This window comes from Balaenoptera musculus, chromosome 3, assembly GCF_009873245.2.
Source record: "Balaenoptera musculus isolate JJ_BM4_2016_0621 chromosome 3, mBalMus1.pri.v3, whole genome shotgun sequence".
NCBI classification, from domain to species: domain Eukaryota; kingdom Metazoa; phylum Chordata; class Mammalia; order Artiodactyla; family Balaenopteridae; genus Balaenoptera; species Balaenoptera musculus.
This window is the reverse complement of record NC_045787.1, coordinates 100,438,623-100,463,708: the sequence shown is the minus strand read 5'-3', so window position 1 is coordinate 100,463,708 and position 25,086 is coordinate 100,438,623. Positions and strand designations below refer to the sequence as shown.

General features: G+C 37.5%; 1 protein-coding gene across 3 annotated transcripts in view; it reads right to left on the bottom strand.

Annotated features, from left to right (window-relative positions):
• The window catches only part of SNX24 (sorting nexin 24), a 163,221-nt gene that overhangs the window by 33,796 nt on the left and 104,339 nt on the right, over positions 1–25,086 (bottom strand). Inside the window, exon 4 of one of the 3 annotated variants that reach the window (XM_036846485.1) lies at positions 4,753–5,342. The exons of the other annotated variants lie outside the window; for them this stretch is intronic. Within the exon in view, the coding sequence (XP_036702380.1) occupies positions 5,115–5,342 (228 nt within the window). The 3' untranslated portion in view covers positions 4,753–5,114. Of the gene's footprint in view, positions 1–4,752; positions 5,343–25,086 lie in introns of those variants that run through there. 3 annotated transcript variants of the gene reach the window in all.

Sequence of the window (25,086 nt, the reverse complement as noted above, 5' to 3'; positions counted from 1 at the left end):
AAGAAAATAAATTTTAAAGTCTTAATGGGATATCTTCAGTATGAAGAAAAAAAAAGAAAAATCCTACCAAATTTCTATCAGTATATGTTTGTAGTAATTTCACATCAAACACTATCATAAGTACTTTTCTTTACAAAGTATTTAGCTGAGACTAAAATTTTCTCAAAGTTCTCCTTTATGAAACAAGCTAAATTACATAGCATTGACTGTGGGAAGTAATTTCCTTGTGATATTCCTAGCTTCATACAATAGAACTCTCTATTTCTAGCTATTTAAGATCATCATTCTAGAACTGTATTTAATTCATCTACTCAGCTTTTTTAAAACACTACATATACATAAAAATTTAAATATGTATTTAAATCAAATAACTGTGATAAAATTAATAACAACAGCATGACTACAGAAGTGCAGTAGCTTTGAGTCAATGACCCAACCAGCGGCAAGGGTATAATTTAAAGGCAGAAATTTCCAGTGCATGCACCGTTAGCCACAGTGAACCTGTTACTGCTCTAAAGGGAATTGTTTGCCTCTTATTAGATTTTCTACAGCACAGCCATAAGTGATAAATGTACTGCTGTACTCACTGTCAAGTTAATCAATGCTGCCAAAGTTTTGTTGACTTAACAGTAATCCATAAAGTGAGCAGCATTTTCTCCATCCCTATGACATCTCAGTCCGCAGAAGGTTTACGAATCCAAAAGTAGCTTCACGTGAGAAAGAACTGCGGTGGGGGTATTGGAGCAAAAGAGGGTTGATAGGGTAGACGGATTGGGTGATTTTCAAAATTAGCAGGTATTATGAATCCCCTCTTCTGATTAAAAAAAAAAAGCATTTAAGATCACCTCCACACACACACAAAATTCACTTTTGTTGTTTACAATCCTAATAAATGAATAACTCTCCTGATGAAAGATGATTCCTTCCACAACCCCGCTTCTCACCTCAAAGCAAAACGCATGAACAAATAAGAAAACACCCAAACCTTCAAGAATCACAAAGCAAACTAGCCATTTCTAGTGCATGGTCTTAGTCTGTCTACAGTTCAATGCACGGATCAAATCCAGTACAGGGCACCAGTAATAAGAATGGTGATGTGGAAAAAAAAAAACCCCAAATTTTGCTTCACTGTAAATCTGAGCACATGAAAGACGTGACCATTAGAACTGAGAAAAGAAAGGAAACAACAGGAGAGGAAAAGCTGCACTGCAAACAAACCGCTGCCATGCTTTCACAAGCAATTACAGACATATGAAATATGAATTGCAATTGATTTTTCTTCCTGGGGTCACTATGCTCCGTTTTTTACGCACTCGAGGCATTTATTTGGGCAGCAAACTGACAAGTTTTGTAGAATGACCTGAGTAGTGTAATCTTTGCTCAGTCCCGGGTACTTCATTGTGGCTTCTCATCCTTGACACTTGTCCCTCCCAAAAATTTACTGGCAAGGGATTCCTCGATAAAGACACGGAACAATGCAATTACCGGCATAAAGGGCTGGCAGAAACAGACCAGGAGATTCTTAGCAACCTTTCGTGTGCCAATGAAAAATAAATAGCATCAATCTGGAAAAGTGACTGTCATCCTTACACTTCTACAGCAAATTTTCTTATTTGGCTGGTGATAATACTGCAGGATTACTAAACTCATGTGATTTGTCTTGCCAAAAAAAAGAATAACAATAAAAAATTGTGGTTATGAGAATAAATAACACAGATTTCTTATACTTTAAAAAGGCTTTTAAAAACTTCAACCATAAAAAAAAAGTCTTTTATTTGCTTGTTTTCTATAACTCTGATTATAAGATTTTCCGGTATTCTGGTCTTCACAGAGCTCTAAATTGTGAATGTTACTGATCATAAGAAAAAGCATTACTTGAAAATTTTTTTGTCTCTGGAGAACTTCCCCTCTTCCTTCCTTTCTCCCTCCCTCCCTCTTTCTCTCTTTCTCCCTTTCTCTCTTTCTTTCTGTATCAGTCCATAGGTCCTGGACATCTTTTCCTATCTGTATATATAGAATTACAGTATTCTTTTGAACTGCTATTGAGTATTTTGTATAGCCTTCCACTGTATGGATATTCTAATACTTTTAACTAATTCTACTCTTATTGGGAAACTTTTGTAATTATATTGAAATGAAATAAATGCCTTACATACAGCATAGCCCAATTATGCAAAAATAATTGTTGGATAAATTCAGAAACGAAATTGCCAAATTGTTTTTCCAAAATGTTGCCACAATTGGTAGATGCCTTAAAGGTATGTGAGAATGTTTACTCCTTACCAACAATGAATATAAACGTTTGTTTTAACAGTATAAATGTTTGTTTTAAATGTTTGTTTTAAATGTTTGTTTAACTTATAGATCTTTGCAGATCTATAAGTAAATATGTTATCTCATTTTAATATACTATTCTCTGATTAATAATAAAGTTTTTCTCTTTTTTACTGACCATCTGTAATTATCTTTTAATGAATGAATTCTGCCCATTTTCCTATTTGATTGTTTTCGCCCTAGTGACTTATAAAAGCACTTTGCATATGGTGGGAATTAGACCTTTGTCGTATATATTGTACATTTTTTTAGTCTATTTGTCTTATGATTTGAATTTGTGCTGACTTTTTGCTGAATAGAATTTTTAAATTTCATGTAGCCAAATTTTAAATGTTGCACATAACAAATAATACAAAAATACCACTATCAACTCAGAATATCATGCAATGAAATACTGCATAATCAAAGTCAGTATTCCTTATATTTGAATCTAATATTCTATCCCAAACTATCAGAGAGGGACAAAAATAACAAAAGGAAGAATTAGAATAACATCAAATACCATTAAAACCAAACTATCTATCTGGCAGTCCTGAAGTAGCATTCAGGGTGGGCTGAGCTAAAGTTAGGAGATGCTGGGGGAGGCCAGATGGGTGGCATGCAGGACTGGTAACCGGGTATGGAGAAATAAATTAGTACCCTAAGAGCTGTAACAGAAGGTAAAATGGGATGGGATAACGGTCAACTAAAGTGCATTAGGGTTTGAGAATATTACATCTGGGTGTGGAGAACTGAGAAAGGACCCATAAACAGGAGGTACTGGAAATGAGCTTTGTGAGATGTGTTGGTAAACAGAGATGAGAAAAGGGGGTGTACCAGGTGCAGGGTACGGTAAACACAAGAGCCAAGACAAGGGGCAGTCAGTAGGCTAGTGTGGCTGGCACGTAAGCTCCATGCAGAGTAAGGCTGCAATTCTGAACACCTGGCGTAAGAACATCACAATTTAGTAGCTGACAAGGAGCCATGAAATAATTTCTTGGTAGGTGGGTATCATGATCAGAGATGAAGCTGAGAAGAAATATTGACCCAGAAACTACGCAGAGTAGCCAGGGCTCCTGAGGAAACTACCGTGACGATCTTGGAGAAAAGGAGCAAATCACACCTCTGACTGATCACGAATAGCTTCCAGGACACAGTCCTGGGACTGTTTTTAGTGAAAGGGTGATTTCATAAAGGAACCTAAGAATGGCCCAGATTTTTCCAACACAGTATGAAAGGCTCTGTGGAGAAAGTCTCCAACAGCGGGATGACAAGGCAAAGAACATAACACCTGAAATAAGCTCAAGAGCATCCTGGGCATGATGCTGCTGAATTCGGTTGTGCGTGCGGAATGTAAGGAAGGACGTGAGTCTCCTATCACGAATGGTTTGAAATCGTAACAGAGACAGATGATCAGAGCTCCAACATCCTATCCTCTGTTCAGATGTTGTGACCCTATCCTCCTACCCAGGTGGATGAGGGAGAAAACGGGGAGAATTCAATTTATTGGTGTGCCTGTTGCCTAAAAGGCACTCTGGGACAAGAGGCCACGACTAGCCTTCTCGAATCACTACGAGGGGTGGGGAACACAGGAAACGGGATAAAAGCCACAATTCCCCACCGAGGAAGAAAGCATCCCCTGTGGAAAAACTCATTCTGTAAATCAGAACAAGATAAAGTAGAGAACGCAAAGCCACAGAATGTTTTAAAAACTTTCAGACTTTCTTTAGACCTTAATTCCAACCATCAGAACCACAATTCCCTCGGCTTCAGGTGTGTGGAGGTGAGCCTCTTCATCCAGCCTGAAAACCGCCCACCATTTACACCCCACAAGCAAAATGGGAGTTTGCCAAATTCTGCATTGAGAAAGGCCTTTTAAAATAAATAATTTTAGAAATAGAGCGCTTTATCTAATACACCAGAAGGAAGTACCGCAGGAAGAATATTTTAAAAAAAGTTCTAAACACATTTTACGTACTTAAAACACACTGGCATGAATGGAACAGGGGCTTCCAGTGACATGGAGCAGTGCCTTAGGGCAATGCCTCCCGAACATTTTTCATCGTACACGTCTCAAAGGATAAAGGGCTGAGGCCCCACCCTAAAAAATACTTATTTAATTATACATGATGTAAAGGTACTACAGTATTAATTATGTACTATTTAAAACATACACAAAGGAAATTTTAAAGTAATATAAAGATTAACTAATATTTAAAACAAATTTTCCTTTGTTGTACTTATTAATGATACAAAGAACATTTCTGTTCTTATTAAAAATTCCAGATAATGGTATTTCAACATGAGAGTAACATGATTGACTGTGCTCTCTTAGTTTGGAACACAGTGATTTTTCTCCGTTGTGTTCAAGAGTGACTGAAAATTCTATTTCATAATATTTGGTTTTAATGACTGCTATTGTAGAAAACAGTATCTCAGAAAGACAAATAGATCCAACAGCTGTACTTACTGAATCCTAACACTAATTTTTCCAATTCCATTCTCCAATGACACAAAGGTTTTTCAATGAAATGTGGCCAGGAAATCTTTCCTGATGTCACACAGTTGTTCTTACAGAACAACTGGAAAATGTTGCGTTTAGAAAAAATCTGGGTCCAAGACCCACTGAAACTCTTCTTGTGAAAGATTTTGAACAGGTTAGAAAATGTCGTTTCCAAGTTTTAAGGGAGCTAGAGAGAATTTCAGGTTATACACATTAATTCTGGCAACAAAATCCCACAATGATAGAAAAGTTTTCAAACATCCAATTTTATTGTGTTCCCTCCCAGGCTTGTGTTCTTTCAAAAGCCACCCTCCTTCCCACCTGGTGCTCCAAGGGCCTGCTGTCTGAAGGGCCAGGTTAAGGGGGGGCTGCAGAGCTCGCAGCAACAGAAGCAGCGCTGGCACCCATGCTGCCATCTTCCTGCTGTTCGCCATGCACCTGGGCTAGCATTTTCTAGCTTTGTCTTCAATCTGTGGTTTCTTTCCAGGGCTCTCATTAAGCTACTTGAGTCTTCTGTGAGATTTAGCTGAAAGTAGGTAATATACCCCCATAAATCCACCTAATCGGGCACTGCAAACTGCAACAGACTAGAATGTTCAAGCAAGCGAGGGCACCAGAGTCAGGCGTCTGGTTGTGGACCCCAGGCTGACTGATGTTTGGACTCACAAGAGGGCCAGTTATCGGTCTGTACAGCACTTTTTTTTTTTTTTTTCTTGGCTGTGCTGCATGGCTTGTAGGATCTTAGTTCCCTTACTAGGGATTGAACCTGGGCCCAGGCAGTGAGAGTACTGAGTCCTAACCACTGGACCACCAGGGAATTCCCTGTACAGCAATATTAATAAAGCTTAACTTACTTCTTTATCAGATTTTAAAAAATCAATATAATTGCAAGTTGCATGACTGCTTCCTGCACCGCAGCGGGTCATCAGGTACACTCCACCGTGGCGACCTGCTTCCGAGAGTGCTACATGCACTGCTCCCCTAGGGACAGGAGTCCCACCCCAGCACTCCTCAGATCTCTCCCTTGACCAGCAGATTCTTTAAAAAGTTCAAACCAAATTGCCTGCTGGTTGCTACTATTTTGTCTACTGAGGAAAACGGGGGTACTTTACAAAGAGGCTTACACACGTCATCCTATACAAAACGGTCCGTATTTAAGCAGACTGACTTCAAATACCAGACGATCCTACTGAGCAAGGACGGTGGTGAGGACCGTGAAATAATAAATGTAAAGTGCGATGCAGAGTATCTGATCCTGAATAGGTCTTGAAAAAGTGTTTATTTTTATGAATTACTGTAATGAATAAGGGAGTGAATGGATAAAAGATTTCACCAACACTTCCTAGTGACAACATTCTGTATCATTTTCAATATTTCTGCCTTGTATGGCCTCCAAAAGCATTTTGAATTAGTCATGGTTTTAGCTGAATTGGTTAGATGGGTTCCTGAAAGAATATTTTCTAATTTAATTTTCATGGCTAAATAATTAAGATTAGGCATTAATCCCTGTGGCTCCTTGGAGTCCCAGGAATATTCTGGGATTTCAGAAAAATGAGGACAAACAAATGTGTCACATATAACCTGGATCTGAGGGAAAAAAATGATAGGTATTTTTTATTGTATGCTATTCTATTTCAGGAACTGGATAATGCTTCACATATATTAGCTCATGTAATCCTCATTAACAACTCTATGAGGTATATCTTTTTATCCCTCTTTACAGAAAAGGTGACTAGTGCTCAGAGAAGTTGATTGCCTACCCTAGCTTACACGGCAGCAAGTAGAGATTCAGGACTCTGAACCCACATCCACCTGATGCCAGGCCATGCTCTTCATTCCAGCCCTCTGCGGTTACCCATCCACCCCAATCTGCTACCAGCCTCTAAGTCCAGGGGTCAACTATAGCCAGAGGGCCAAATCTGGTCTGCTGCCTGCTTTTACAAATAAAGTTTTATTGGAACACAGCCCCTTCCTTGTTTTATATATCATCTATGGCAGCTTTCACACTACAGTGGCAGAGGTGAAGGCTGTGACAGCCCGTACAGTGTGCATTGTCTAAAATATTTACTAGCTGTTCTTTTACAGAAAAAATTGTGCCGACTCTTGCCTAGTGTAGACACTCTTGTGTTTATAGCTCTATCCCTTCCTGTCAGAGGGACAATACACATTTCTCTTCTAATTCACTCCCTTTCACCTTCCAGAGTCAAAGGTAAACTTTGATTTAGAACATATCAAAAGTCCTTTTCATATAACTTGAGATTTTGGAAAGCAAGTGGTTTGGGGTACAAAAAATCATAAGCAATATGATAACATTTAATCAATTTCCTTTTTCGATTGACCAGAAGATACAAGTGACACAGTTACCATGCCAAAAATTGCCCAAAATCATTAATAAATGTTGGCTCACACTACCTGTTATAAGGAATCTGGAACTAATGGCTCTAAATTAATCTGCTCTGCTCTTTGACTGCTTATTTATCAGATCGGGAAAGATAGATTTAATACTGCTTGCTTAAAACAGGTCCCTTAATTGGAAACATCACAGCATTTAGCTCACTTTATACTCCAGCAATTAAGAACAATCTGGAAAAGTGTTGTTGATTTTTTTTTACACTATTGTCTCCTTGATTAGATTTCCGAAGACCCAGACAAAACAAATGACAATACTAGCTAGCACTACTGGTATAAATAAAAGCCCAACAGCCAGATTACTTACTATGAGAAATGTGAGCCATCCTCATCCATTTCATCAGTGTCTCACATTTATTTCCCTGTATCCTTGTCTCTTGTGTAGGTAAGTGGCAATACCTCTTATAAAAGGCATCATTTTGCACCTAGCTTTACACGATTATCTTTTCTCCAAATAAGCTAAATCAACAGAAGAAATTATTTTTCTTGATTAAGCACCCACATTTCTCTTGGGAGGGAACAAAACAAACAATTAATCTTTCCTGATTTGTTCTCAGAAGTCCCTGCCTCCTTAAACACAGGCTATCCAGGTACCTGTGGCAGCCAGTCGGCAGCAATTAGGCCTGAGCAGAAAATGAATGGACTCCAGGCTGAGGGCCTAATCTGCTGAGAGTCTGTGTGAGAGGGCAAGGTTTTACCAGGAAAATTCCCTTGTCGTTGGAACACTGCTCAAAATTACTACCTGACTTCAGCATAATTAACCAGGCTTGGGAATTTATATGAACTAAGTAATTGGAAAGAATTAGCAAGAGATATGTACATTAATCTTTACCAGTTACACACTGCTTAATGAAATTAAGGGTCTTGTGCTCATTCTTGCCTTGCTTAGTTTGTACACTTTCTATTTCACCTGTAGAACAAGGAAAATATGCCATATAAAGATTAAAAAAAATTTTTTTTAGGGGGAAACTAGAAACAATCCCAAAACTCAGCAGTAGACTCTTGGTTAAATAAATTATAATGTATCCACAGGATAGGGTAAAATATTATGAAGCCTTTGTTAAAATTGTTTTTAAAAAGAATCTTTATCTATTAGAGATACATACTGAAATATTTATAGATGAAAATAAGATATCTTGGAGTTTTTTCGAAATAACATGGGAGAGTAGGATAAAATATAGATGAGGTAAGACTGCCCCTGAGCTGATAATGGTTGATTATCAACCATGATGCTGGGTGATGAGTATCTGAGATTTTATTACGTTATTCTGTCTGGTCTTTACATGCTGAAAATTTCCATAATAAAAGTTAAAACATGAAAAAAAAAAAACCACCCTTCTCTTAGAGGAATATTTAACACATGATAAATGTTTGTGATATATTTTTAAAAGAGTTTATAAAGCATTATAGATGATGTAACAAGTATTTTAAAATATAAGATTAAAAATATGCATAGGAAAAAGACAAAGGAAGCACACTATAATTTTGAGATGTCTAAATCAGGGCTTCTCATCCTTGCCAATGCTAACATTGTGGGCCAAATGCCTGTTTGTTTGGGGCTGTCCTGTGCACTGTAGGATGGATAGCTTCCCTGAACTACCCACTAGATGCTAGCAGCACCCGCATCCTCAGCTGCGGTAACCAAAAATGTCTCTGTGCATCACCAGATGTCCACTGTGAGGTAGAATTGCCCCTGGTTCAGAACCAGTGGTCTACGTGGAAGAATTACAGACAATTATTTTTATTCGTTTGTGTTTTTCAAAGTTGTTGAATATGAACATACGTGTAAATCAGAACAATAATACTGTACTACTAAAAATATATTAACTGTACTACTGTACTGTACTACAGTACAGTACTACTAAAATATAAAAATACTGTACTACTGTACAGTAGTACTGTACTACTAAAAAAATACTGTACTACTAAAAATATATTAACCTGCAAGGAGAGAACTCTTGATGTCTGTGAAGAAATAGACTAAGATCAGAAAATAAATGACCATAGAATAGATACGTTATGATCTTCCTTTGATTAAACTACAGTCATCAAACTAAAAGTGAACCTCACTACAAAAGCCAATTCTTTTAAAAATTCATGAATCCATCATATACAAATCTGATAAAATACAAAAATATCTCAAGAATAATGTCGGGCTTCCTAAAATCTTCTCTGAATGGAAAACTGCAGTATTAAAGAGAGACTCAAGACCACTGTAGCTACCTTAAAGAAACTGATAGTCACAGAAATATAATGCTAGCTCAAGGTGTTAAGTTTTTGTCAGATAAAACCATCTACTTTTTAAGAGAAGTTTGAATGTGAAGAAAAAGTAATAGGTTGTCTGTCTTTCTCTCCATGTGCATGAAATGGCATCACCAACTACTGAATACCTGTTTCTAGAAGTGGCTTTGAGCTGGCTTCCCAGAAATGAGGGCAGGTCTGTGTGTTCTCACCCATTCTCTTTCTAGAAACAGCATCAGCCCTGAGCCCTGCCAAAGAACAGCAGGCTCGAGAGGAAGACTCAACCCAAAACGCTCATCTTATTAACCCGGCGCTCTAGTTTAGGGCATTGAACCTTAGTTAATGACTACTGAGAGTATTTTTAAAATCAGTACAGACTGCCAAACCAGGTGGTCAACATCTGATAATTCATAGATTTATAACTCACAAAGTTTTCAGTTTTAAGCCTGATCAAAGCTTTGGGGCCACAGAGCACTGGAATGCATATTTTCTTTCCATCTCCTTCTTTCACACAGCTTCCTCTCCATGAAATCATAAACGTTTCTGAGGCTCCTAAAACTTCTCAATTTGCCATTACTGATCTCACCTCCACTGACCCATCTGACCTATGAAGGCTCATCATCCATAGTTATGTAGGACAGGCTTCCACTCGGCTTATCCATGGAAGGTGAGCAAGAATACATCATCAGAAATTTTTAAATATTGGTTTATTTTTTTGAAAGGAAAGTATACTGTGATCTTTAAAGAAATAACATGTATGACTGGTTTCAGAAACTTACATTTTTCTGCACTAAAAATTATTTTAAACAAAGTATTATTTTGAGATCAATGGGAAGCAGGCAAATCACTGGGGAAAAAAGGCATTTGAAATTAAGCAGCACAATTCTTTATAATTAAGCTGCAAAACCTTTAAAATATAGTATAATGAGAAGAAATAGCATACATTGTCCTAAGTAATTAGAGTGTAATTAGGCTTCATAGAGTGTTTTCAACTTAGCACAAAAAACTCTTACATAACTACCATAAAACCTAAAAATCTATAGCTTACTGCCTACAAAAATGAAATTTAATAACAGAGACTTCTAAAGTTTTTTTTTTCCTTCACATTTTGTCAATTACTTCACCAATTATGATGACAAACTTGTCTGCCAAATTCTGGATAAGTGGTTAGGGTTTTCCTGCATGAAAAACCAACCACTGAAACAAAGTTATAGGATTTCTAACCGAGGACAAGAGAAACATGTATGCACAACAGAATCTGAAAACACTTGCTAGCAATGATGGATTTAAGTTATTAACAGATCAAAAAGAGATGGATGGTGGTTTGCTTTTCTTAATCTACATCATCATCTAGATCTATTTAAAGATAAGTGGTGCACTAACAAACTTGGTTAAGGTTTCGATAAAATCAGTAAAAATAATCTGCTCCCGTTACATTGAGTCTGTATCAATCAATAAAATCACTTGTACAAGGAAAGTACTGTTAAGTACTGACAGTCCCAGCCATTAATATTATTTAACGCACTGTTCACAATCTTTAACGAGAACAAAGAACAGTTTGTCTCATGTTACAAGCAGGACTTTCACAGATACTCTTACTTCTATAGGCTTCTACAGGGGTTTTATGAAATTCAAACTGTACATCCTTCAAAAAAATACATAAGGTCTTCCACCATCCATAGTGGGGCTACTTAACGCCATAGATCTCAGGCTTGATTTTCTTCAGTTGTCGAGGATAATAAAAGCTCATTATTTATTTTTAAAAAATACATAAGGTCCTGTTCTTCAGCTGCAGTTTAAGAGAGTCATTTATAAGAAGCGAAGCTGCCATTATATCATTTCTTAATCTGTGAATTAAACTCAAAATTCTAAGGACCTGGGCTATAAGGGATAGGGTGGCCATCAGTTGGCACAGGGCTTCTCTGCTGTACTCTGAGTTTACTCAGCTTCGTTAAGGCCTTTTCCGTGCCAACGTTGGATTAAAAGAGAAATGTTCAATTAGTCCTCAGCCAGAGTTGAATGGCTAGGAACAGATATGCAGACGTATGACTTAAAAACCACAAAAATAAAAGGTGGAGAAAAAGAAAGAATAAAATTATTTTACATAAGAGATTTTTTTAATCTTTATAGCTACCTATGATTACATGAATAATAATAATGAGAAAACTCCTTTAAGAAGTAAAACTAACTTAGAGATTATTATAAATCTGACATCTTGATTAGAAACCTGTTCTAAACTTAATCTTTGCAGTCCTGGCTGCTCACAATCCCAGCAGTTTGATAAGTGGTGGTTTGCAATTCTGCTGACACGAACAAGAGGAAGCTCCTTCTCTGGTAAGTGGACAATGAAAACATTAAAAACGGAATCTCAGTTCAGTATAATTTAGTCTGTTGTTCTCTGCTCAATTATGCCTACTCTACAATTCTCATGGAGAGATTCCAAAACAAAAACCAAAAAACTTTGGGGGTCTATATAGGACTCCCCAAAAGAATAAAAGTCCCCCCAAAAGAATACTAACTGCTGGTACTTTCTAAAGAAGTGAAGAAAAGGTGAAAATATATAATGATAAAATGGCTCTTGGCCATAAAACAGATACTTTTAGTAATTTAAGAGTAAAATGTCAAATTCATAAGTGGTTTACAGTTGTGAAAATTAAGTTCACAAACATACTCTAGTGTGGAAGTAAGAAAATGTGGTTCACAAAATGTTTAAGGGCAACTAGTACAGAAACTGCTCATCAAGTGAAAGAGAGCACTTCTCAGAAGACATCACGGTGGTATCGGACACGCTGGCCTGACGCTTCAGGACCACCTGATTCTGGAGGTAACTGAGACCTTGTCAAGCACTGGCATGTAGCAACAGGTGATAAAACAGCAAAGCAGCTGTTAACCCAACTTTTTTCAAAAGAAAACACTATTCCAGCATTTTAGAAGCAGTTTCTGCTGCATAATAGGGAAGAGGACCAAGTTACCACAGAATCTTGTCTTCAGTAAAGAAGCTCGTGGAAATGAAAGGTAACGGGCTGGAAAACATGCCCAGTGGAAGTCGGAAGGCAGCCTACTGTGCAAGAAAATGTCTTCTGAGGCACTGGGGGGTGGTTAAAAAGGGTCAAAGGCAAACTGAAGAGACTATTATTCTGTGAACTCCATAACATTAAGCCTACATACAGGCTATAAAATTAAAAAAAAAAATGTTTAGGTCATGATGCATCCTCTCTGGGGATTATCTTGTGGGAACATTGAAGGTCTATTCTACACCACGTGTGTACAAGTATAACAGCTGCATTTTATAAAGGTGCATGTTCCAGCTTGGCCTGAGTTGAAATGCACTATCTGTACCACTAGTCACTTTCTACCACAGGTGGACCCTACCAGAGGTTCCTGCATAACCACAATCTCACCCCTAAATGAACAGAATATAAAATCCATTTTGATTTGGGAAGCAAACACCATCAAATAAAATCTTATAGTCAGTAAAATAATTCAACTTGTTTTCCAAACCTCTCCATGTATGTTTGAAGAATGTGTTATAGGAAAGTATGTAGTCTCCAATGTAGATCCTGGCTAACTGTGAAGAGTAATTTAGCGTTTAATACTTACTAAGGCTCAAATTATCCTGGAAAGGAATCATTAAGATCCTAAAATCACATATCTCTGTCCTGTGGACATGCTGTGAACTCTGTAACTTTGAGCATCTGGTTTGGGAGTGTATGGACAAAGGAAATGAAGATAAAGCCTAAGGTTTGCTCAAGGTAGGTGGGTGTGGAGGATCTAAAAGATGAGCTCCAAGTAAAGCTGCTTTCTCCCCAGGGAAGGGGAGAATGAGAAACAAATCCACTGTGAAGAATGGTCCTGTGGAGTAAAGGGGAGGAGAAGAAATGTCCTTTGAGAACTTATAACCACAGTTTGGCCCCTTCACAAGTTTGCATCTAAATTAATGCCTTCTGGCGGTCAAAAAAACCCCCCTCAGCTATGAAGTCTCAGTGGACAATGCTCCTAGGTAACCAGCAAAGCAAAAAACAAACAAACAAACAAAAGACACAAAAAAATCTCCACAGAACTCTATGTGTAAATTCAGTTAAGTCCTGGTCATTAAAAAAGAAAAAAAAATCCCAAAGATAAAGATACTCAGCCAAAAATACAAAAACCAAACAAACAAACAAACAAAAAAACCCCACAAAAAATTTTAAAACTACACACATATACTATGAGGAAACAAAGCACCATGAGCAAGAACCAGCAGAAACAACAGTGAACTTAGATCTATGAAGATATCAGTTATTATCACTCAAAAAAATCCTCAAAAATATTAATTAAAAATATCTACAAAAAATACACCTAGATACAGAATAACTATAGTAATAAAGTTCTACAGTGAAATGAAATAACACCAAAGATAAAAAGAAGATTCTAAATGAATCAGAGAAAAGTGACAGATTACTTTCAAAAGGCAGAGAGGTAGTTCTAACTATGTATAAGAATTGTTTTACCATACAATACTTTGCATCAAGAACCTGGAACACCTCATTTCACTAAAACAACGTGGAACAGTATTCTTTCACTTATCCTGATGTTTCTGTACCAAGATTTATTTGACAAATGCTTTACTTTACTTGACAAAAGGGTATACAAAAATGACTAGAAGGAAACAGATAATACAGAAATTTTTTTTTAATTTTATTGATTTAGTCATTCTAGTTGGTATTTGTAAATCTAAAAATGAAAATATTTTGCAATTATGTAGCAAAGATATTAGCCACTGTCTCCTCAACAAAACTATTAACCATTCAGGTTTTGGACTTTAACAATGCATGTCCAAAGAAAAGAACCAGAAACAATGATACACTAGAACCTATTAGAGATGAATTTAAAATCTGGAATCAGTACCTACAAGATGGTTTATGTTTCATGTTCATGCATAGAAGTTGATGAGCAGTTAGGTGTCCTGTCAATGGATGCTGCCCTTTAAAAATCAGGAAAATATGGGCTAAGAATTTGGATTTGCTATGTTGAAATTCTGATAAAAATTCTAATGAAGTTGCCTTTCTCTTAATATGAATTGCTGTAAATTATTCATAAAATATCTTATAATTAGATAAAACTAAACATGGTCCAATGAATTCAGATGATAGGTGGTGATGACCATTTTTCCTGAGAAAATGAGAGTTAATGTGTCTAAAGAGATAAAATAGAGGTTTGAAAATATGAGCAAAAATAGAAGGACTATTAAAAAAAAAAAACCTAAAACCCAGTCAGATTAGGAAAAAAACTAAAGCAAACAGAACTCACAGAAACAAAAAACCATAATATTAAATTCAAAAATCAATGGATGGACTGCTACTTCCAATAAGGTGGAGTGGATATACTTTTCCCCGTTCTTCCTGCTAAGTATTGGGTTGGCCAAAAAGTTCGTTCGGGTTTTTCCGTAACATCTTTTTGGCCAACCCAATACAATTAAACCACTGGACATTGTATATAAAGTAAACATAAAAAGATTATGAAAGGTTGAAGGAAGAAAGTAGACTTTCCAGGACCTGAGGAATGACACAGTGGTGAGCTTTATCTTTCCTGGGTTTTCATTTTGCCTCATATATCTTGACTTGGAGAAGCAAAAGCTAGCAACCAGGAAATACCAACATATGCAGACAAATAAGGTCCCAATAAAATCCTGTTTCCTTTAGCAAAAGGACCATAAAAGAGATAGCCTAGCAAGACAGAAAACTCTCCGACCCTAAACCACTCTATTCCAGGCAAACACCACAGGAGAAACTGTGGCCCACCTCTACTCATGCCAGCAAAGTCCTGTGGGAAGCCTAGACTTCAACCCTTCTGAGGCTGGTAATGAAGAACCCAGCACTGGTGTGGTGTCAGAGAAAGCCACAAAAGCAGCCAGGACTTTCATCCCCACCTGCCAGTAATGTGCCCCCACCATGTGGGGAGCTGGAACTCCCATCCTTACAGCAGTGATGAGTAGCACCCCTCCCAACCCAGCTGTCAGTGATGTTAGGTAGGGAACCTGGTCTTCCATCTTCACGTGGTTGAAACAAGGTGGAATCCCCTGCCTTGACTGAGCAGTGTCAGAGAAAGCCAGCTAAAACAGAAGGTTTAAATAAGATCCAGAGTCTCATAACATAATACAAAAATGTCTAGAATTCAATCAGAATCATTCATCATATCAAAAATCTGGAAGATCTCAAACTGAATGAAAAAGTCAATCATGCCAGTACTGAGATGACAGAGATACGTTAAAATTATCTGATAATGGTTTTAAGGCAGCCATGATAAAAATGTTTCAATGAGTAATCATAAACATATTTGAAACAAAAGGAAAAAATAGAAAAATTCAACAAAGAAATAAAAAGTCTCAGTTCCCTGGTGATCTAGTGGTTAGGATTTGGCACTTTCACTGCCATGGCGGTTCAATCCCTGGTCAGGGGACTGAGATCCCACAAGCTGCATGGTGTGGCCAAAAAAAAAAAAGAAATATAAAGTCTCAGCAAAAAAATAAAAGCTATAAAGAAGAATCAAATAAGGATTTTAGAACTGAAAAATACAGTAGCATAAAGAAAAGGCTCAGTAAAAGGGTTCAATGCCAGAATGGAAGGAACAGAGGAAAGAATCAGTGAACTGGAAGATAGAACAACAGAAATTATCTAATCTGACCAATGGAGAGAAACAGTAAAAATAAATAAAAAAGGCCTTAGGCCCTTGTGCAACTATAATAAAAAATCTAACATTTCCGTTATTGGAGTCCTGGAAGGAAAGGAGAAAGAGAAAGGGGTTGAAAAAATACCCAAAGAAATAATGGCTAAAAACTTCCAAATGTAGCAAAAGAGATAAACCTACTGATTCAAGAAGTTGGGAGAACTCCAAACAGGAAAAACTTAAAAGAAATGCAAACCAAGACACATCATAATTAAACTTCTGAAAACCAATGACAAAGATAAAATCTTGAAAACTGCCATTTTATTTTTATTTTTCAAGCACAAAATCTTTCTATATTTCTTCCTTCCTTTAACTAACATTTATGGAGTACCTATTCTGTGCCCAGAGCTGTTTAAATGCATGGACAGTATTTGAACAATAATACTGTTTCAGTAAACAAAATAAACAAAATACCCTGCCTTCAACATGCCAGAGGTTGAGCTAGGCACAAAGACTATGAAAACAGCCAGTTTAAAATAACATCTTACATATAGAGGAAAAACAATTAATATGACAGTGGATTTTTTATCAGAAACCACAGGAGCCAAAATGAAGTGTCACAATATTTTCCAAGTGCTGAAAAAAAATTGAACTGTCAACCCAGAATCCTACATCCAGGGTGGTCAGACTTAAAACATTCTAAGGTCCTTGTAATGTTCAGGAGGAAACTAAAGATAATAGGTAACCACTAAAAGAACAGATACATACTAACAGGGGGGAAAATGGAAAGAGAAAAAGGGAAAAAAATCTGCCATCATTCCAAAAGCAGGCAAGGAAAGAAAAAATTTAGAAAAAAAGGGACTAATAAAAAAGCATGGAGAGGAAGGAGTCAAGATGGCAGTGTGCAAAGACTCAGAGTTTGCGTCTCCCCACAACTAGGGCACCTGCAGGACACTGGTGGGGGACCTCAATGCCCAAGGAGACAGGAGGAACCCCCAAGTGAAACGGTAGGATGTGGGGGGACTGAGGGGGGAGGAGAAGTGGAGGCCAGACAGGACCAGCGCCCCTGAGGGGTGGCTGAGAGGCAGAAGGGGTTCCCATGCCTGGAGGGACTCTTGGGGGCTTGGATCAGGCGGAAGCGCACCCAGCGTATCCCCTGCCCGATCAGCCAGGGAAGTCTGCCCGGCTCTCGGGCTGGGTCCTATTCCCTCAGAGGCCCTATCCGGGCCATGTTGGTCCTGGGGGCATAGGAAGGAGGCTGGGGTAAAAGCAGATAGGCAGGTGGGAGGGGCCCTCCAGGACTGAGGAGCAGGAGAGGAGTGGAGGGTGTCTGACCTGCCCACTTGAGCCCAGGAAGCCTGCTGGGCTCCCAGGTGGGGTCTCCCACCCTCTGAGACCAGAGGCGGGAGGCATGCCTGGGCCCCTTCTGTTCCTTTGAGCCTAAGCCCCACCCCCACATGCCCCAGGGCCTTTTCCAGCCCTGGGGGTCCTAAGCATAGGCTCTGCACGCCCACCCAAATCCTGTCCCTGCTTAGGCCCCAAGTGGCTTGCGGGAACTTGGTCAGGAGCTGGGGGTTGGGTCGAAGCTCCTCAAGTGGGAGCTCTGAGTCTGAACCACTGGACTAACAGAGAACCTCAGACCCCAGGGAATATCTATCAGAGTGAGGTCTCCTGGAGGTCCTCATCTCGGCACCAAGACCCAGCTCTACCCAAGAGCCTACAAACTCCAGTGTTGGAAGCCTCAGGCCAGACAACCAGTAAGACAGGAACACAATCCCACTCATGACAAAAAAAAAAAAAAAAAAATACGGCAAAAAAATATGTCACAGATGAAGGAGCAAGGTAAAAATCTACAAGACCAAATAAATGAACAGGAAATAGGTGATCTACTTGAAAAACAATTCAGAGTAATGAGAGTAAAGATGATCCAGAATCTCAGAAATAGAATGGAGGCATGGATTGAGAAACTACAAGAAATGTTTAACAAAGATCTAGAAGAACTAAAAAACAAACAAACAGTGATGGACAACACAGTAAATGAAATGAAAAATACACTAAAGGAATCAATAACAGAATAACTGAGGCAGAAGAACGAATAAGTGAGCTGGAAGACAAAATGGTGGAAATACCTGCCGAGGAGCAGAATAAAGAAAAAGGAATGAAAAGAATTGAAGACAATCTCAGAGACTTCTGGGACAACACTAAATGCACCAACATTCGAATTATAGGTGTCCCAGAAGAAGAAGAGAAAAAGAAAGGGTCTGAAAAAATATTTAAATAGATTATAGTTGAAAACTTCTCTAACACGGGAAAGGAAATAGTCACCCAAGTCCGGGAAGCACAGAGAGTCCATACAGGGTAAACCCTAGGAAAAACACACCAGACACATATTAACCAAACTAACAAAAATTAAATTCAAAGAAAAATATTAAAAGCAGCAAGGGAAAAACAAAAAATAACATACAAAGGAATCCCCATAATGTTATCAGCTGATTTTTTCAGCAGAAACTCTGCAGGCCAGAAGGGAGTGGCAGGATATACTTAAAGTGATAAAAGGGAAAAACCTACAGCCAAGATTACTCTACCCAGCAAGGATCTCATTCAGATTCGACAGAGAAATCAAAGGCTTTTCAGACAAACAAAAGCTAAGAGAATTCAGCACCACCGAACCAGTTTTACAACAAATGCTAAAGAAACTTCTCTAGGCAGGAAACACAAGAGAAGAAAAAGACCCACAAAAACAAACCCAAAACATTTAAGAAAATGGTAATAGGACATATATATCAATAAGAACCTTGAATGTAAATGGATTAAATGCCCCAACCAAAAGACACAGACTGGCTGAATGGATACAAAAACAAGACCCATATATATGCTGTCTACAAGAGACCCACTTTAGACCTAGGGACACATACAGACTGAAAGTGAGGGGATGGAAAAAGATATTCCATGCAAATGGAAATCAAAAGAAAGCTGGAGTAGCTATACTCATATCAGATAAAATAGACTTTAAAATAAAGAATGATACAAGAGACAAGGAAGGACACTACATAATGATCAAGGGATCAATCCAAGAAGAAGATATAACAATTATAAATATATATGCCCCCAACATAGGAGCACCTCAATACATAAGGCAACTGCTAACAGCTATAAAAGAGGAAATTGACAGTAACACAATCATAGTGGGGGACGTTAACACCTCACTTACACCAATGGACAGATCATCCAAAATGAAAATAAATAAGGAAACAGAAGCTTTAAATGACACAATAGACCAGACAGATTTAATTGATATTTATAGGACATTCCATCCAAAAACAGCAGATTACACGTTCTTCTCAAGTGCGCACGGAACATTCTCCAGGATAGATCACAACTTGGGTCACAAATCAAGCCTCAGTAAATTTAAGAAAATTGAAATCATATCATGCATCTTTTCTGACCACAATGCTATGAGATTAGAAATGAATTACAGGGAAAAAAACGTAAAAAAGACAAACACATGGAGGCTAAACAATACGTTACTAAATAACCAAGAGATCATTGAAGAAATCAAAGAGGAAATCAAAAAATACCTAGAGACAAATGACAATGAAAACACGATGACCCAAAACCTATGGGATGCAGCAAAAGCAGTTCTAAGAGGGAAGTTTATAGCTATACACGCCTACCTAAAGAAACAAGAAAAACCTCAAGTAAATAATCTAACCTTACACCTAAAGAAACTAGAGAAAGAACAAACAAAACCCAAAGTTAGCAGAAGGAAAGAAATCATAAAGATCAGAGCAGAAATAAATGAAATAGAAACAAAGAAAACAATAGCAAAGATCAATAAAACTAAAAGCTGGTTCTTTGAGAAGATAAACAAAATTGATAAGCCATTAGCCAGACTCATCAAGAAAAAGAGGGAGAGGACTCAAATCAATAAAATCAGAAATGAAAAAGGAGAAGTTACAATAGACACCGTAGAAATACAAAGCATCCTAAGAGACTACTACAAGCAAGTTTATGCCAATAAAATGGACAACCTGGAAGAAATGGACAAATTCTTAGAAAGGTATAACCTTCCAAGACTGAACCGGGAAGAAATAGAGAATATGAATAGACCAATCACAAGTAATGAATTTGAAACTGTGATTAAAAATCTTCCAACAAACAAAAGTCCACGACCAGATGGCTTCACAGGTGAATTCTATCAAACATTTAGAGAAGAGCTAACACCTATCCTTCTCAAATTCTTCCAAAACATTGCAGAGGAAGGAACACTCCCAAACTCATTCTATGAGGCCACCATCACCCTGATACCAAAACCGGACAAAGACACTAGAAAAAAGGAAAATTACAGACCAATATCACTGATGAATATAGATGCAAAAATCCTCGACAAAATACTAGCAAACAGAATCCAACAACATATTAAAAGGATCATACACCACGATCAAGTGGGATTTATCCCAGGGATGCAAGGATTCTTCAATATACGCAAATCAATCAATGTGACACACCATATTAACAAATTGAAGAAGAAAAACCATATGATCATCTCAATAGATGCAGAAAAAGCTTTTGACAAAATTCAACACCCATTTATGATAAAAACTCTCCAGAAAGTCAGCATAGAGGGAACCTACCTCAACATAATAAAGGCCATATATGACAAACCCACAGCAAACATCATTCTCAATGGTGAAAAACTAAAAGCATTTCCTCTAAGATCAGGAATGAGACAAGGATGTCCACTCTCACCACTATTATTCAACATAGTTCTGGAAGTCCTAGCCACGGCAATCAGAGAAGAAAAAGAAATAAAAGGAATACAAATTGGAAAAGAAGAAGTAAAACTGTCACTGTTTGCGGATGACATGATACTATACATAGAGAATCCTAAAACTGCCACCAGAAAACTGCTAGAGCTAATTAATGAATATGGTAAAGTTGCAGGATACAAAATTAATACACAGAAATCTCTTGCATTCCTATACACTAATGATGAAAAATCTGAAAGAGAAATTATGGAAACACTCCCATTTACCATTGCAACAAAAAGAATAAAATACCTAGGAATAAACCTACCTAGGGAGACAAAAGACCTGTATGCAGAAAACTATAAGACACTGATGAAAGAAATTAAAGATGATACCAACAGATGGGGAGATATACCATGTTCTTGGATTGGAAGAATCAACATTGTGAAAATGACTATACTACCCAAAGCAATCTACAGATTCAATGCAATCCCTATCAAATTACCAATGGCATTTTTTACGGAGCTAGAACAAATCATCTTAAAATTTGTATGGAGACACAAAAGACCCCGAATAGCCAGAGCAGTCTTGAGGGAAAAAAATGGAGCTGGAGGAATCAGACTCCCTGATTTCAGACTATACTACAAAGCTACAGTAATCAAGACAATATGGTACTGGCACAAAAACAGAAATATAGATCAATGGAACAAGATAGAAAGCCCAGAGATAAACCCACGCACCTATGGTCAACTAATCTATGACAAAGGAGGCAAAGATATACAATGGAGAAAAGACAGTCTCTTCAATAAGTGGTGCTGGAAAACTGGACAGCTACATGTAAAAGAATGAAATTAGAATACTCCCTAACACCCTACACAAAAATAAACTCAAAATGGATTAGAGACCTAAATGTAAGACTGGACACTATAAAACTCTTAGAGGAAAACATAGGAAGAACACTCTTTGACATAAATCACAGCAAGATCTTTTTTGATCCACCTCTTAGAGTAATGGAAATAAAAACAAAAATAAACAAATGGGACCTAATGAAACTTCAAAGCTTTTGCACAGTAAAGGAAACCATAAACAAGACCAAAAGACAACCCTCAGAATGGGAGAAAATATTTGCAAATGAATCAACGGACAAAGGATTAATCTCCAAAATATATAAACAGCTCATTCAGCTCAATATTAAAGAAACAAACACCCCAATCCAAAAATGGGCAGAAGACCTAAATAGACATTTCTCCAAAGAAGACATACAGACGGCCACGAAGCACATGAAAAGATGCTCAACATCACTAATTATTAGAGAAATGCAAATCAAAACTACAATGAGGTATCACCTCACACCAGTTAGAATGGGCATCATCAGAAAATCTACAAACAACAAATGCTGGAAAGGGTGTGGAGAAAAGGGAACCCTCTTGCACTGTTGGTGGGAATGTAAATTGATACAGCCACTATGGAGAACAATATGGAGGTTCCTTAAAAAACTAAAAACAGAATTACCATATGACCCAGCAATCCCACTACTGGGCATATACCCAGAGAAAACCGTAATTCAAAAAGACACATGCACCCGAATGATCATTGCAGCACTATTTACAATAGCCAGGTCATGGAAGCAACCTAAATGCCCTTCAACAGACGAATGGATAAAGAAGTTGTGGTAAATATATACAATGGAATATTACTCAGCCCTAAAAAGGAATGAAACTGAGTCATTTGTTGAGACGTGGATGGATCTAGAGACTGTCATACAGAGTGAAGTAAGTCAGAAAGAGAAAAACAAATATCGCATATTAATGCATGTATGTGGAACCTAGAAAAATGGTACAGATGAGCCGGTTTGCAGGGCAGAAGTTGAGACACAGATGTAGAGAATGGACATATGGACACCAAGGGGGGAAAACTGCGGTGGGGTGGGGATGGTGGTGTGCTGAATTGGGTGATTGGGATTGACATGTATACACTGATGTGTATAAAATTGATGCCTAATAAGAACCTGCAGTATAAAAAAACAAACAAACAAAACAATACTAAACTTTCATTGGGTTATTTGTATGGAAATACGTTAATATAAATGTTTCAGACATTACATAAAATTTCTAAAAATCTTATATGTTGTGGTATAATGTTATAAGTCATAATCCTAGTTATTACTTTAAAATGTATATCTCAGAAATAACTAATTTTCTTGTCAACTGCATTATTATGAACTTTCATCAAATCTTTAACTGTGGTCATTTTTAAGTCTTTTGTCATTTACAGACAGTTCTGGGTGTATTCTGATGCTTTTGCAAATATATTCCTACAAAAGGGTTTCATCTTCAAGAAATTCATGGAAAAGACTCTGACAAGTACAGGTTTCTGGTAACTGACTATACTGCTGAACTGAATGAATAAGCATTTTCAGAACTCTAATGAAAAACTGATGAACTCATAAAAGTGCTAACAAAAGATCAAGATGAAAAAAAAAATTAATTACATGGGACTGAGTGAACTGATGAGGATGAGTGTAATTTTTGTGACTTTCTGTCTGAATTAAAAAAAAAAAAATCCCACAAGGACTCAGAGGCAAAGAATATACAAATCAATTTTCACTGCAAAGTAAAGGAGCTGTTACAGTGGAGGATTACTGGACTGAATGTCAATATTATGACATAGTATGAGTGTGTTTCATGTTTGGTAATTGCAATCATTGTTGCTTTTGTTGTGGTCATCCATGTACAATGCTTGGTGTCAGTCTATTTATTTCTTGTAAAACTAAAATACAGTGTGTGTGTATGAAAAAAAAAAATGGGTGGAAGACCTAAATGGACATTTCACCAAAGAAGACATACAGATGGCCAAGAGGCACGTGAAAAGATGCTCAACATCACTGATTATTAGAGAAATGCAAGTCAAAACTACAATGAGGTATTACCTCACACTGGTCAGAATGGCCATCGTCCAAAAATCTAGAAACAATAAATGCTGAAAGGGTGTGGTGAAAAGGGAACCCTCTTGCACTGTTGGTGGGAATGTAAATTGATACAGCCACTATGGAGAACACTATGGAGGCTCCTTAAAAACTAAAAATAGAACTACCATATGACCCAGCAATCCCACTACTGGGCATATACCAGGAGAAAACCATAATTCAAAAAGAGACATGCACCACAATGTTCATTGCAGCACTATTTACAATAGCCAGGACATGGAAGCAACCTAAGTGTTCATTGACAGATGAATGGATAAAGAAGATGTGGCACATACATACAATGGAATATTACTCAGCCATAAAAATAAACAAAATTGAGTTATTTGTCGTGAGGTGGATGGACCTAGAGTCTGTCATACAGGATGAAGTAAGTCAGAAAGAGAAAAACAAATACCATATGCTAATGCATATATATGGAATCTTTAAAAAAAAAAAGTGGTACTGATGAACCTAGTGGCAGGGCAGGAATAAAGACTTAGATATAGAGAATGGACTTGAGGACACGGGGAGGGGGAAGGGTAAGCTGGGATGAAGTGAGAGAGTGGCATGGACATATATACACTACCAAATATAAAACAGATAGCTAGTGGGCAGCAGCCGCATAGCACAGGGAGATCAGCTCAGTGCTTTGCAACGACCTAGAGGGGTGGGATAGGGAGAGTGGGAGGGAGACGCAAGAGGGAGGGAATGTGGGGACATATGTATGCATATGGCTGATTCACTTTGTTGTACAGTAGAAACTAACACGGTATTGCAAAGCAATTATACTCCAATAAAGATCTATTTAAAAAAAAAACAGATGGATGCTTGAACTAAGCCCAACTATATCAGTTATCATAAAAACATGTGGGAATTTTTAATATACCTTTCTCCTTATAGAGTAAGCAGCCAAGTTAAGATGTAAGAGATTTGCTTTAAAAACTTCATTTGATTTTATACAGTTCATTGTACTCAAGAATTCAAGGATACACATATTGCAAGCACACAAGGTCAATTTTAACAGATGTTTCATGCACTACTGGAGAAGTTAAAAATACAATACTGTTTAATCCAGCGCAGACTTCTGACCAAACGGAACATTATACTGCATAGTATAATTTAAATAACGAATGAGGGGCAGGCTAGTCAGGTCAATAGGGTCTTCTGAAGACAGCACTCTGCATCTACTGTCTAACAAAACAGCTTAACCCCAGCTGTGGCAATGTTTTCTTTGAATGAACTTTTTTTTAGGGATTAATATT